The sequence below is a fragment of the Notamacropus eugenii genome, chromosome 2 (genome assembly GCF_028372415.1).
Source record: "Notamacropus eugenii isolate mMacEug1 chromosome 2, mMacEug1.pri_v2, whole genome shotgun sequence".
Lineage (NCBI taxonomy): Eukaryota > Metazoa > Chordata > Mammalia > Diprotodontia > Macropodidae > Notamacropus > Notamacropus eugenii.
Genome location: NC_092873.1, coordinates 192548875 through 192563528, shown reverse-complemented (window position 1 = coordinate 192563528; position 14654 = coordinate 192548875). Strand labels below are relative to the sequence as shown.

General features: G+C 36.3%; 1 protein-coding gene across 4 annotated transcripts in view; it reads left to right on the top strand.

Moving 5' to 3' along the window:
* The window catches only part of LAMA4 (laminin subunit alpha 4), a 200191-nt gene extending 197092 nt beyond the window's left edge, over positions 1 to 3099 (top strand). For all 4 annotated transcript variants that reach the window (XM_072643068.1, XM_072643066.1, XM_072643067.1 and 1 more), the window contains one exon: positions 2639 to 3099. In XM_072643068.1, coding sequence (XP_072499169.1) covers positions 2639 to 2784 — 146 coding nt within the window. In that variant the 3' untranslated portion in view covers positions 2785 to 3099. The remainder of the gene's footprint in view (positions 1 to 2638) is intronic.
* Positions 3100 to 14654: the final 11555 nt, after the last annotated feature.

The window sequence follows — 14654 nt, the reverse complement described above, 5'->3', positions numbered from 1 at the left end:
TGCACCTTCAGTTTTGTTAGTTAACCTAGAACAATTGCATAAAGATGTCCCATTTGTAGTCCTGACCATTTTTTATTCCCCTTTCTGAGTTGCTTATTTCTAAGTGTCTTCCATCTTTTATCAACAATGCCTAACCATATCCGTGTCCATGTTTACTTCTCTACACACAAAGGAATAAGCTTTGCTAAGTGGAATTTAAATTTTCTGAATGTTTCTAATCTCTCAAAAAAGCTTTACCTTATATTGTTTCTATTTTCCCAGCTCATTTAATCGTGCAGCCCTCTTCAAGATTATTGATTAAGATAACAATAAAACAAGCTTAACTAAGTCCCTATGACATAGCACTGGGTACCTGAAACCATTTCAGAGGAATGACATTTTTCATTTTCTTTGTTTACCATCCAAAACCCCTTCCTCTGAGAAAAAAAAATAGGCTAAAGCCCATCTGAATATGGATATTTTTATATGAGATTTATGAATTTGCCTAAAACATAAAGACTTGGAGGCAATAGATAATATGAAGAGAAAAACAGAAAAGTTAACAAATTTCAATGAGAGACTCAGAATCAGACTCTGCTCCAAACAAAACACTCGCTCAAAATGGGTGATGTGAAGATGAAATTAACTGTACAACTTCTAAGGGGCCCATGAAAATTCACAGCTAAGACTTTAACAACGGAATCATATCATATACTCATAATTCATACTTAGCCCTTGGCCAAAAAGAGAAAGAAAAATAAGGAAAGATATAACAATTTAAATGATGCTGCCTCTTCTGCTCACTTCTAATTCTGCTAGTATATTCTCCAGAATAAACCTCAGATGGTATATGTGAATCTGTTGTTTGCTCTGGAAGTCTCAGTTCCCACATGCCTTTTCCTATGACCACTCACCTCAGTTTGTGTGATGTTAGAGTCTCCTCTTCATCTGACCCATGGATAGCATCTATTCTTTTTTCATAGGGTGGAAGAGCTAATAATTGGCTTTCCTAGCATTTTGATCAATTAGAAAGTCCCTGTTGTATTCTATTTTATTTCCAAGTCTTGGTTCTTGCCTCTGACCTGTTTCTTCCTTTGAAAAAGAAAGATGAATGTTGTTTTAGTTCTTTCAGTCTTTTCTTCTTTCACAACATGAAAAAATATATATATGGAATATAATATGGAAATATATTTTACATGATTGCATATATATGACCTATGTTAAATAGCTTACCATATTAGGGAGAGAGGAGTGAAAAGAAGGAGAAAATTTGGAACTCAAAATTTTTTTTAAATGAATGTTAAAAATTATCTTTACATGTGATTGGAAAAAATAAAATACTATCAAAAGAAAAAAGAAAGATAAAGCCATGCAGGAAAGTAATTACCCCCTAAAATAATCACTTATATGTGAAACTCTTTCAAAATAATTTTTCTTTTAATCATTAATTTTTCCACCAGTTAAGTTTTTATTTATTTTTGCTTTATTCTATTCAAGTAGAAGTCCTAGTTCTCCTCTTTTTTTAGATCAATAATTGTCTAGCTGGGTATAGTGAAAAAAATAAAATTTACATTCAATTGTTTATATTATGGTTATTTCAGTTCCATCTACTCTCTGAGACATATTGACTTCTGTTAAAGAGTTCCCATCCCAAAGCTTTCATGAGGCTCAAATGGAGGTGAAACACTTGGCAAACTCTAAAGCACTATACGTATGCCAGTTGATGTTGCTGTTCATGGCGGGGGGGGGGGGGGGTGACAGTGATAGTAGTAGTTAGTCATAGTGGTCATCATTGTCGGGGTAGTAGTAGCTATTAGCCTACAAGGCTACAAGTCCAGTGATGACTTCAGTCTCTAAGCCTTCCCTCCTGTTGAGTTCAAGCAATGGTTATAAAGCAATATAAGGGTCTGCTGGTAAGTATTTAACAACCAGGCTCTCTGGGAGAAAAGAGGGGACCAGAGGGAGAATACATACACACACTTCTAAGTTTAATCTGCATTATTAACATATTCTTAAATCTAAACAATGGGCAAAAATAAATATAGCCCTTACTTCTGAAGTATTGATGCTCATACCCCTACTCTACTTCTTTTCCAGCTATACTTGTTTGAAATTCCTGTTCTGAAAGGGTAATATTGATAATGTGAGATTTTCACCATACAGGACGATTCTACAAACTAATCTCTAAGTGAGATGGAGGACTACTGTATTCTACAAATAACATTTCAACTTTGGATATAATTAAATTAATTGAATCACAAATAGGAACTTGACCATGAAAATCAAGATAAAACATGAGTTATATATTTCAGAGACAAATTGCTCATAAAGTATCATATTAAGTTGAGAAGCTTTATTAAATCTGAATTTTACAGCTGAATGAGGACTTTATGAGGCTGTTATACACTTTACCTAAGAATTGGGGTTTCATATGTGAACTGCCTACAGAAAAAGGAAGATGGGTAGTTATGGTGACCAGAAACTTTCTATTGCTTGGTTCTAATGGCCTAACATCAGATTCTGCCTAATCTGATTTAGTTACTAGCTACTTTTTTATGCATAAATCACCACGACCTTGCTTGCAATATTATGCCTATTTTTCACAGTTCAGTAACATCTGGGCTTGGGATGAAATAATTCCTTTTCTTGCTCCTTGCAGAGTCTCTCCTGACACCAAGCTTGACTACGGGTAGACCCTTCTCTGGCTGCATCCGAAACTTCGTGATTGATGAACGCCCAGTGAGCTTCAGTAAAGCAGCACTGGTCAGCGGGGCTGTGAGCATTAATTCTTGTCCAGTAGCCTAACAGCAGCCAAAGTACAAAGTTCTTCAGAGCACTGAAGAAACAAAAGCCCTACCAGCAATAAGGAACAGCAATCTCTTTTTCTAGACAGAAGTACCCATGTAGTGAGCAAAACTAAATGAGTCATGAACTCTAGAGCTGGTGAAGGATTATATTTAGGTTTTCTCACTTGAATACCTATTTTCAATCTTAAATATTTGCTGTTGAAAACAAAAGGAAGGCTATGCTTCTGTGCACTGACCACACACTTATTTTATGTTGGTAAGGTATACTGTTCCTGTCTGTAAAAAATAAAATAAAAATTGTGTTTCAAACATGCCTTGGCATACATTTTCAATGTGCTGACATATCCGTAGATTAATTTAATTGTCAGTCTTCAGGGAGATGTTATAAAATTCATTCTGTCCCAAACTTTGCCCTAGGCTTCATTTTTCTTGAAAAGATTTGCTAACATACATTAAAGAACCTATCTAGACAATAAATTTATTAGTACTGTTTGGATGCTCTGACAGAAAAATATGAAGTTTTTGTGTTTGTAGCAGATATGAAGTTTTTTTTTAATCTTCTAGAAAGTGAGAGTTGAATCCATTTTACAAGAGGAGAATAAAAGACAATTAGATAAACTGAACAAAGGAAAATAAATCTCTGTTTCCTTCATATGTGCTTATTGATATGATATTAGAAAATATTAATCAGGAATTAGTGTTATTGGTGGACTTCTTAATTAGTTGCTGTCTTTCATTCTCAAAGAGGACCATGACATCGTGGAGGTGATGCCATGACATGCAAGTGAATTAGATTTAAGTGAGAGAGGGTTGTGCAAAATCACCAACCTCACTTTCTCCTCTGGAACCATTTGGGTCCAGCAGCCAAACATAGATCAGGACAATTGGAGATGGCCCAGGATGCAGTGGGGGGCCTTGACCTTTTCAAAATAAAATCTTTAACAGGTCTCATTTTGACTGATGCAACATCCATTCAGTGATTAAGACAAAGAATGACTTTGTACCTAGTCACAAGCAATAAATCAATAAATATTTATGGAGCAACTACAGTGTTGAAGGCACTATGCTGAAAAATATCATCTCATTGATCCTCACAACCACCCCCTGCGATATCTGAGATTATCAACTTTTTAATAGTTGAGAAAATTGAGGCATTACAGAAGCTAAGTGACTTGCCCAGGGTCAAGCCACTAGTAAATGTCTAAGGCAGGATTTTAAATAAGGTCTTCCTCCAGACCTAGCATTCTCATTACTGTGCTACCTCGCTACCTTGAAGGTAGAGCTTTGAATGCCAGTATAAGGAGCTTATACTTTAGCATTCATTTTGAAGTTGGAGAGCTGAAAAGTCTTGAGCAGGTGAACGATATGATTAGATTAGCAATGTGTATGAAAAACTGAAAACCATAAAGGAAGTTATTGCAATAGTCTAGGTGACATATATGTGTGTATATACACATATAGACATGTACATATATATATGTGAATGTGTGAATATACTGTTCTATTATATCACATTCTGTTATAGATCATGAGCTACCTAAGAGTAGTAACTGTCTTATTTACCTCTCTATCTCAGCCCTAAGCACAGCTAGGTGGCACAGTGGATAGAGTACTGGGCCCAGAGGCAAGAAGACCTGAGTTCAAATCTGATCTCAGAAGCTTACCACCTGTGTGACCCCAGATAAGTCACTTAACCTTGTTTGTCTCAGTTTCCTTGTCTGTAAAATGAACTGGAGAAGGAAATGACAAGTTATTCCAGCATCTTTACCAAGAAAATCCCAAAAGGTACTATAAAGAATCAGACACAACTGGAAAATAACTAAACAACAAGAGACCTAGATATTCTACATATAAGGACCAGCTAGTATGTGTTTATTAATTTAATTCATTCACTTCAGGCAAGAGAATACATCAGAGACAAGAGAGGTAACATGGAAACTCCCTGACTGAATTTACTCGGTAAACTCTTGGATAGCCCTTATTAAACAACAATTTAAGTCCCTGGTTGAGCTCCAAACAGCTTCATAGAATTGTCTCCCTATGATTCCATGGTTTAAACATGAGGGCCATTTTGGCCAAGTAATTTCACTACAAAGAATTTTAGAACTAGATGGGGCCCTTGCTATAATTTGTTTCATTCCCTTCAAATTGCAGGTGGGAAACTAGACCCAAAGAAATCAATTTGCCCCAAACCACACAGTGACTCATGGCCTCATGGTGAATTAGAAGCATGATTGGAAGCAGGACCTGGGGCTCAAGTTATATAGACCAGCAAGCATTCTTCTTACTACAAGAAAACATTGCAGATTCTTAGCAATTGCTGAGTCTTTTTGATTTGAAAGATAACAAGGTTTTCTCATTCACGTGCCTACCATATTATGTAGATTTTTAAATTACTACAATATCTTATAGGCATAATTTGGGGAAACTCTGAATTAGACTATATAAACAAGGTCATAACTGTAAAATATAGAAATAGAAACCAAGTTAATGCCTATGAAGAGAATGATTCAAGTTGAAATAGGAGGTTGAAAGGGTAACTAAAAATTCTGCATAGAGAACAGAGGGAAAGAAAATGGTTTCTAATTTCAACTGAATTTAAACTAAGTTACATAAAAGTATTTTCATAAGAAAAGAATGAGTCATTAAAAAGAATGCCATGCCTTAAGATAGTCACAGGAACACTTCCACTATGGACCCAATTCTGCCTCTGACAATGCCTTCTTTTCCACTTTCTTCAGAGCAAACAACATCAAATACACACATAGCAAAATCCCATGATGGCTCTAAAAGCATGTTCATTCATCCTAATCTATTATATGTTGACCAAGTTTGACACACTATGCTTTCAGGTTATTTCCCTATATGAGGTGGTAATTAAAAAAGTTCTCTAATCAACATTTGAGCTTAAAGGATAAAGAGTCTTTGTCTGGGGTCAGAAAATCCCTCTCCATAGAGAGGGTAGACATGTTTATTGGCCTCATTGGCACCTAAAGAGGACAAAGGACCATGCCTGATTGTTTTCCAGTGACTGGAGATGCCCCAAGATTATTTGATTTGATAGGCTTCTTAGGAGAGTATATTCTTGATGGAGGAGTTAAGTTCTACGCCAACCTATAAAAGACAACCAACAGATCAACTCTCACTTCTTTACCCACTCTACCCCATCTTTCCTTTTGTACTTTCTTCAGGAGTGAGGGGGAGGAGCAATCCTAATGGTTGTCTTTAGGGCAGAAATACATGGAAAGTCACATGTGCCATCCTCGGTGAATTCTTAGGATTCAAGCCCCTTTTTGTATCCCTCCATGTAAACATTCCAAGTCCAAGAAATGGCATTAACATCTAAGGAGCAGAGTACGAAGAGTCTCCTACTATACTGTTCTGAATTCTAAATTACTATAATATATTTCAGATATAATTTGGAAAACTTTGTATGTATTGAGCTATATGAACAAGGTTGTAACAGTAAAAGAAAGAGAAACTATACCCATAAGGAGAATGATCCAAAATGAAACAGGAAGCTGTAATGTTAATTAAAGATCTTTCCCACTCATTAATAAGCCTCAGATACCTTTTGTTAATTTCTAATGAGGCACTGGGTCATGAGGGTCATGATGACCTCTGGCTCTGAAAAACATATATATACTCTGAGGTGAGGCTTTATTTTGGTGCTTACTCTTTGGAAGAAGGTTCATATGCTCATGAGACTCTGGGTAGCCATTAAGGAACACCATCTCCCTGCCCCCTGGCTTTGAAAACCCAGATGTTGGTGCTTCTGTATTTGGTAACTATGTATGTATGTAATGGTTAGACAGTTGGATCTGTCTGTTGATCTGTGATGTATGTATTACTTATGGTCAGATAGAAGCCCTGTCTGTTGGTTTTTATTTCTCTGCTTGTATTTTCTCTGTTGGTGAATGTAATTACAATAGATTGTTGAAGCCTCAAAAGTTGCTTTCCTGTTAGAAAAGCAGATCTAAGAACTTGTATAGCAGGCCCTCCTGTATATGCCAGAGCAGTGCTTGCTGCTACAGAAGCTGAATTGATTTTAAAGGAAACTGGCTAGATCTCTTTGAATTGATGCAGAATGAAGTGAGTAGAATTAGGAGAAAATGTAAACAGTAACGTTATAAAAAAAAAACTTTGAATTAGGATTCTGAACAGTAAAATCACAAACGATAATGCCAAAGGACTAATATATTTACTAGTTCTGTGACTTTCCCTGAGCAAATCATTTAACCTTTATCTGCCTCGGTTTTCTCAACTATAAAATGGAATAATAATAGAACTGAGTTATTGTGATGATCAAATGAGATATTTGTAGAGTGCTTAGAACAGTTGGGTGCTGTCCATTTCAAAGAGGACCAAAATGACATCACCATGCTAGAGTCAAGTTTCAGTATGCCCAGCTGTGACTGATCAGACCAATATGAGCTTGGAATGCTCTACCACAGATTGGGCACAAATAGTCTATGTGAACATTTGGGGTGGATTCTCTAAACTTGTGCATCCTGCATTTCCTTTGAGCTGTTTCAACTCAGCTTTGCTCATAGAGCACAGCACCTTCTCTGATATGGGCTTACCATGCTGGGCAGCCCTGTGCCATTGTCTTCCACGTCACATAGTCAATTCCAAAGTTCTTAAGAGAAATCTTGAGAGTGTCCTTGTATTGCTTCTTCCGACGACCATATGAATGCTTGCCCTGTGTGAGTTCTCTGTAAAATAGTCTTTTTGGAAAGTGTTACATTTTGCATTAGAATGTAGCCAGCCCACTGGAGTTTCATTCTCTGAAGCACAATATGAATACTTAGCGGTTTAGTTGGAGAAAGGACCTCAGTGTCTGGTATCTTATCCTGCCAGGTGATTGCCAGAATATTCCTATGACAATTCAAATGGAAGTGATTCAGTTTCCTGGTATGATGCTGGTATACTGTCCAGGTTTCACAGGCATTCAACAATGAGGTCAGCACCATGGCTCTGTAGACCTTCAGTTTGGTAGTCAGTCTAATACCCCTTTTCTCCCATGCTTTCCTTCGGAGCCTCCCAAACACTGAGCTAACTCTGGCAAGGTGTACATCAACCTCATTATCAATGTGTACATCCCTGGAAAATACATTACCAATGTGAGTGAATTTATCTTCAGCATTCAAAACTTCTCCATTTGCTGCAACCAATGGTTCCATATGTGGATAGTGTGGTGATGGCTGATGGAACACCTCTGTTTTCTTAAGTGTTAGGCCAAAATTAGCACAATTAGCAGCAGAGAATCAATTCATACTTTATTGCTTCTCAAGTTCAGAGGTTGCATTGGGAACACAATCATCTGCAAACAGAAAATCATACACCAATACTTATTTCCTTTCCTTCTTATTTTACTGTTAGACCGTGAACTCCTAAAAAGTACTGTTTCTTTTGCCTTTCTTTGTATCCCCAGAGCATAGAACAGTACCTGGTACATAGTAGATGCTTAATAAATGTTTATTCATTAACCACCACCTGCAAGAGAGGAAATGTACTTAAAAATGAAAAATGAGTCATGCTTTTTTGGACATGCACAATGTAAAAAAATTCATTTTCCTGGACTATGCTTATTTTTTTTGAGTGTTGGTTTTTGTTTTGGGTTGTTTTTTTTTAATTGTTCTTTTAGAGGGAGGGGAAGTATGATGGACAGATAATGAATATAAAATGAAAATAAATAAAATGAGAAAAGAAAATTGGAACAGGAGGGGGGAAAGGAAACCAATATAAGTTAAAAAGAAGAAAAAAAATCACTGAAGAAGAATGTGGTAGAATCAGATATCAATCAACCAACTATGCATCAGTCACTGTGTTTTCCCACTTCCTAAAATCATAGAGTTAGATTTAAAAGGGATCTTAGGGTCCATCAAATCCAACCCAACGCCCTCATTTTACACATGACATTGAAAGCGCAGAGAGTTTTAAGAAGAAGACCCACAGTCACACAGCTAGTGAGTATCTCAGATATTTGACACCAGGTCCTACTACACCAAGTCCCTTTTTCATTTAGTCTGAGGAAAGGTCATCACAATATTCCTGAATCACAATCAAACCTGAGGAGGTTTGATTTTCTAGGCTGCATGATCCCATAATCTGGCCTTTTGATCTAAGAAGGGAGATGTCTTAGGCTGTGACAGCCTTGAAGGTTATTTCATAACTAACACTAGATTAAAGAGTCTGGTAATCATACATTATTGAGAAAGGAAGTTCCTTAGTAGCTATGAAAAAAAGAGAAGAACACCCTGATAGCCCCAAACTACATCCCCAAAGTCTGATTCTCAATATTGTCATAAATCACTCAAATAGTATGGGCCTAATGAGAAAGGGCTACATATTCAGCAGTCCAAAGTGTTTTTGACTTCTGTGAGGAGTCCAAGCACAAAGTTAGCACTGATACATCTAGGAAGAGCTGTGTAAGATCTTGTGATGAAAGGATTTTACCAGAACATCAAAGGATTGTCCTGTTGGCAACTCAAATTGGTTCTCTTTCAAGGAATGCTTACATACTACGTACCTACAGCATCTTCAGATGTTTTTTGTATCTGTTTATGGTCTCCTTTGAGTCCTCTTTTGCATTTCTTGACTGGTGAAATAAATGTCCTATAATTGACACATGTGGGTAGACAGAGATCTGTGTGTCATTGTAATTCCACAGATATGCATATACATACACGTATATATATATATACACACAAGACCCTGTGAAATACATAGTGTTGTATGTATGTATACATATATGTGAGTGTGTATGTATGTGTGTGTGTGTATATATACATGTGCGTGTGTGTATATATGTGTGTGTGGGTGGGTGTGTATTTAAAATAGTTTTGCCCAAACTTAACTAAGTAATTTAATGTAGCCTGGCATTGAATTTAATATTTATATTGTCAGAGGTTTGGTATAAAGAGTATGAAGAACTCAAAAAGTAAAGATCCACATTAATTACCTTGTTCCTTCAGGTCAGAAAACAATACCATATTCATTCCCTCTGCCAAAATTTGATATTTACATCAATACTTCAGTGGATAAGTAATCTCACCAGGGTGGGTAGTGCTATTGGTGGAGATCATTACCTTTCTCTGCCTTTTCATCCTGTGTCATTCTTGTCATTCTATATTCTTCCATAGATCCTACACCAAAGGCCTTCCTCTAGATCTTTTGACTTTTTATGAGGACTAGTAGAGCATTCTGAGTGTCCAACTCTTAGACCTCAAAACTGTAACTTGACCTATCCACCTCTTTTGCCAGTCATACATTTTGACAATATTCCTTATGCTAATTCTTGGGGGAAGGAGGGGCCATCATTAGAAACCTACCTACATAGTAGGGACCATCATAATAGGGAAATGTGAGGAAAGTGGAAATGTATGCATTTAATTCCTTTTTAATGCTTCCAAAGTGTGATTTTATAGCCTAGCTTCTAGATTACTCAATATCTTTTTAAAACAGAGTTGTGGAAAGGTTGGACAAACCAATACACTATTGGAGAATCTGCCACTTGGTCCAACCAATGAAGAAAGCAATCTGGACTTACGCTAAGAAAGTGAGTAAAATGTTCATACCCATAGATCTAAGATTTATTTAAGCAAGATTTATTTAAGCATATTTCTCGGGAGGTTTCAATCACACTAAAATATCTATAGCAGCATATTTCATAGTAGCAAAAAACTGGAAATAAAGCAAATATACACCAATTATGGAATGGCAAAACAATTTGTGATAATACAAATTAATATTACCATGCAGTAATTATGTATATGTTTTAAGGGCAGCTAAGTAGCTCAATGGTTAGAGTGTCCAGCCTAGAGGCAAGAAGACTGATCTTCCTGAGCTCAAACCCAGCCTCAGACACTTACTAGCTATGTGACCCTGGGCAAGTCATTTAACCCTGTTTGCTTCAGTTTCCTCATCTACAAAATGAGCTGGAGATGGAAATCGCAGACTACTCCAGTATCTTTGCCAAGAAAACATCAAAATGGGGTCACTGAGTCAGATATGACTGAAACTGAACAACAACAACATCAAAGAAATAATGAAAATGAAGAATATAGAAAATTACGAGATTTGCATGAACTGGAAATTAAGTAAGTAGAATCATGAACTGGAAATTAAGTAAGTAGAATGTTTTCTTGAACCAAAACAAATAGAAGTAAGCAAAATGTTTTATTTATGCCTTTTGGAGTTTTATTTATACACTTTTCATAGCCAGAGGACATCACAACCCTTGAGAACCAGTGCCTCATTAGAAATTAACCAAAGGTATGGGACTCCCAACAACAACAAAAAAAATCTCCCCTCCTCAAGCTTCCCTTAATGGGCAGGTCCATTAATGGTTGGGGAAGATCTTTAACTCTCATTAGCGTTACAGAAAGGAAGTATCTTTGTGTAAAAAAAATATATCTTAGTTTAAAATATCTTTGTTATATTTAGATTGGACACAACCTTTACCAAGGCTTGTCTACAGAGGAATGATTCCAAAAGCTAGTTAAACTACAGAATGAAAAAATTAATGAAAAGAACATTTAATAAGTACAATATTAAAAGTATTGTGTTAAATCCTAGAGACACAAATCAAAAACTAAACTAGTGCCTGCACCAATCTAAAAAAGCTGACATTTTGAATGGGGAAGTATGATAATTACAAACTTTATATTTTTGATGTTATGGTCATAGTTTGATATCATAATAATAAGACTACAATATGAAGTTACTCAGGCTAAGTAGTACAGTAAGCCCATAAAAATATAAAAGCAAAACAGAGTTTGTACATTTCTACTGTTAGCTTGAATCATTCATTCTCCTTCTGCTGACTTAAAGCTGGATCCTCCCATCATTTTATGATCCTGATAAACTCCATCTACCTGAGCTTCACCAGAGCCTGATAGAGACATCACCTTGCTGACAAAGGTCTGCATAATCAAAACTATAGTTTTTCCAGTGTTAATGTGCAGCTGTTAGAGATGAACTGTAAGGAAAGCTGAGCATTGTAGAACTGACACTTTGGAACTGTGGTGCTGGCAAAAGATTTTGAGAGCCCCTTGAACTGCAAGGAGATTAAATCAGTCGATACTTGAAGAAATTAATTCAGACTATTCAATTAATATTCTGGCTCTAGAATATCAAGGCAGTTTTTCTTCATAATTTCTTGAAATATTTTATCTAGGCTCTTTCTTTGATCATGGCTTTCAGGTTAATAAAATCATCTCTCCTCAATCTATTTTCCAAGTCTGTTATTTTTCCAATGAAATATTTCACATTTTATTTTTTAATTCTTTTGACTTTTATTGTTTATGACTTATGGAGTCATTAACTTCCATGTGCCCAATTCTATTTTTTAAGGAATTATTGTTTCAGTGAGCTTTTTGTACCTCCTTTTTCATTTGGCCTGTTCCGTTTTTTAAGGAGTACGTATCGGCAATGGAGCTGCCAAACAGTGTCTGATCTTCCATTCATTGCTAGCACAAGGGTAGCTTATAATTTTGTTCTGATCAGTTATCAGGTCCCCTTACCATCTCAGACTTAAGAGCTCCTGAAGTTGCTACTGCTTCTGTCACCACCACTTAGTTCTACCACTGATCTTTCAATCCTCTTCAACCTATTTTAAGTTTTCTTAATTTTCCAGGTCAAACTCCTCATTCATGTCACAGATCTCTGACCTCCTATGTTATCTTGGGCTGGAAGAATGTCTTATTCTGATCTTTTGTTGGCTCTGCCACTCCACAGTACTTAAAAAGGTTTATCATTTTTTTTTTAATCTTTTCAAAGAATCTACTTTAAGTTTTAGGTATCCTTTTTAGTTTCCAGTTAATCTATTTCTCTTTTTAATTTCTTTGTGATCATTTTAAATTTCTGTGTTAGCTTTCTAATTTTTAGGTACACGAGGAATATCAAGTCACTGGATTCAGACGGCTCTGGGGGAAAAGTGAGGCTTGGTGACCTGCACAGCCCCCCTCACTCAAAACAAAGTCAAGTGCAAGTCATATCATCATTTCTCTGATGGCATGGTCTTCTCCAGACATGTACAGTTCATTCATGCTTTTGGGGGTTTTTTTGGTAAGAATTTTTCCCAAGTACTGCTTTAGTTCCATCCCAGAAATTTTGGTATGTTGTTTTATCATTTTCTTTGACCTACTCATTATTTAGGATTTCATTGTTAAGGATCTTCATTTGGGTCTGTAGCTTCTATTTGAATTCCCTGAACTCATTACTATTTTTATGGCCTTATGGTCTATAGTATTTGCCTTTTTATATTTATTTGCATTACCTGTGCTTAAATACATGATCAATTTTTGTAAAATGTTTCATGTGGTGCTACATATACATTTATATATTTTTAGCAATTCCAGTTAGAAGACACCGTAAATCTTTTAGCTCTTGTTTCTCCAGCAATTTTTTCACTTCCATTATTTTCTCATTTATCTGTTAAAATTATCCAAAACAGAGAGGGGCATTGAAATTTCTTGCAGCTATTGTGTTATGTCTTCTTGTAGGTCTATAAATGTTTCCTTTATGAATTAAGATGTGAAGGTATTTGAAGTATATTAATATTAATAATTGGGTTGTTATCTGTGGTTCCTTTCAACACAATGTTCTTTATCCACTTTTTTGTTTTGAATGTTTGCTTTCACTTTGTCTGATACCATAGCTACAGTATTTTTTTATTCTCCATCAAAAACCAGTCTTTTTTAATCCTAAATGCCAAAAAAAGGGATACAAGGACACTCTCAGGGTCTTAAGAACTTTATGTGTGACATGACTGGCACAGGACTGCTCAGCATGGCGTACCCACATCAGAGAAGGTACTGTGCTCTATGAGCAAGGCAGGATTAAGACAGCTCAAAAGAAATACAAGATGTGCAAGTTTAGAGTATTCATCCCAAATGTTCACATGGACTAATTGTGCCCAGCCTATAGTAAAGCATTCTTGAGCTCATATTGGTCTGATCAGCCACAGTGGGACACACTGAAACTTGACTCTATCATAGTGATGTCATTCTGGTTCTCTAGGAGAATGAACAGCAAAAACCAACCAACCACCCATGGCTGCAACTCCTATTTCATTTGATGCATAGCAAATTTTTTCCCAACCCTTCATTTTTATTATTTGTATGGCTTTTTAAATGTTTCTTTTAAGCAAGATTGAGGTTTTATTATCTAATCTATTGCTGTTTTTTGTTTCATTAAGTTGTTTAATCCTTCACATTTAAAGTTATGTTAGGTTTATACCTAGATCTATTTTTCTCTATTATTTTTTTCCAAATTAGGAATTTTTCCCACTGTTTCTGTAAACACATGTAATGGTAATTCAAATGAGAAGATATTCCCTATTCATTAATAGGCCCAGGTGACCTGCCTGGGTCACATGGAAGCCTGAGTCACATGAATCTGTGATATGTGGCGGGAAGAGCGTGCTGAATGATTGGAACAGGAAGAAGTAGAGCAGGAAGGGTGGAACAGGAAGAGGTAGAGCTAGAGTAGAGCTAAGAGGAAATTAGTCAGAGAGCAGTCAGAGCTAGGAAGGATGCAGGCAAGCAGGCTGCTGGCTAGTGTGAAAGCTTGTTTGTGTTTGTTTAACGGAACTGGTTTGTGGGAAACCTGGCAGGGAGAAGGCTTGGAGATAGTGTTGCCCTCTCTGTTGTTATTGTATATAGATTTCTTTGTTGCTCTAGTGGATTTGGCTTTCTGGTGTCTGAACAAATGTTTTGGTTCTGTCTTAAATGTGCAGAATCTGTGGTATTTCAATTTTTAGGATTATGCCAGGATACTCATGGCCGCAGTAGGCACTATATAGGAAAGTATCACATTGGGACTGCAACACAGTACTGTATCTCTTCAATTATTTTAACTTAA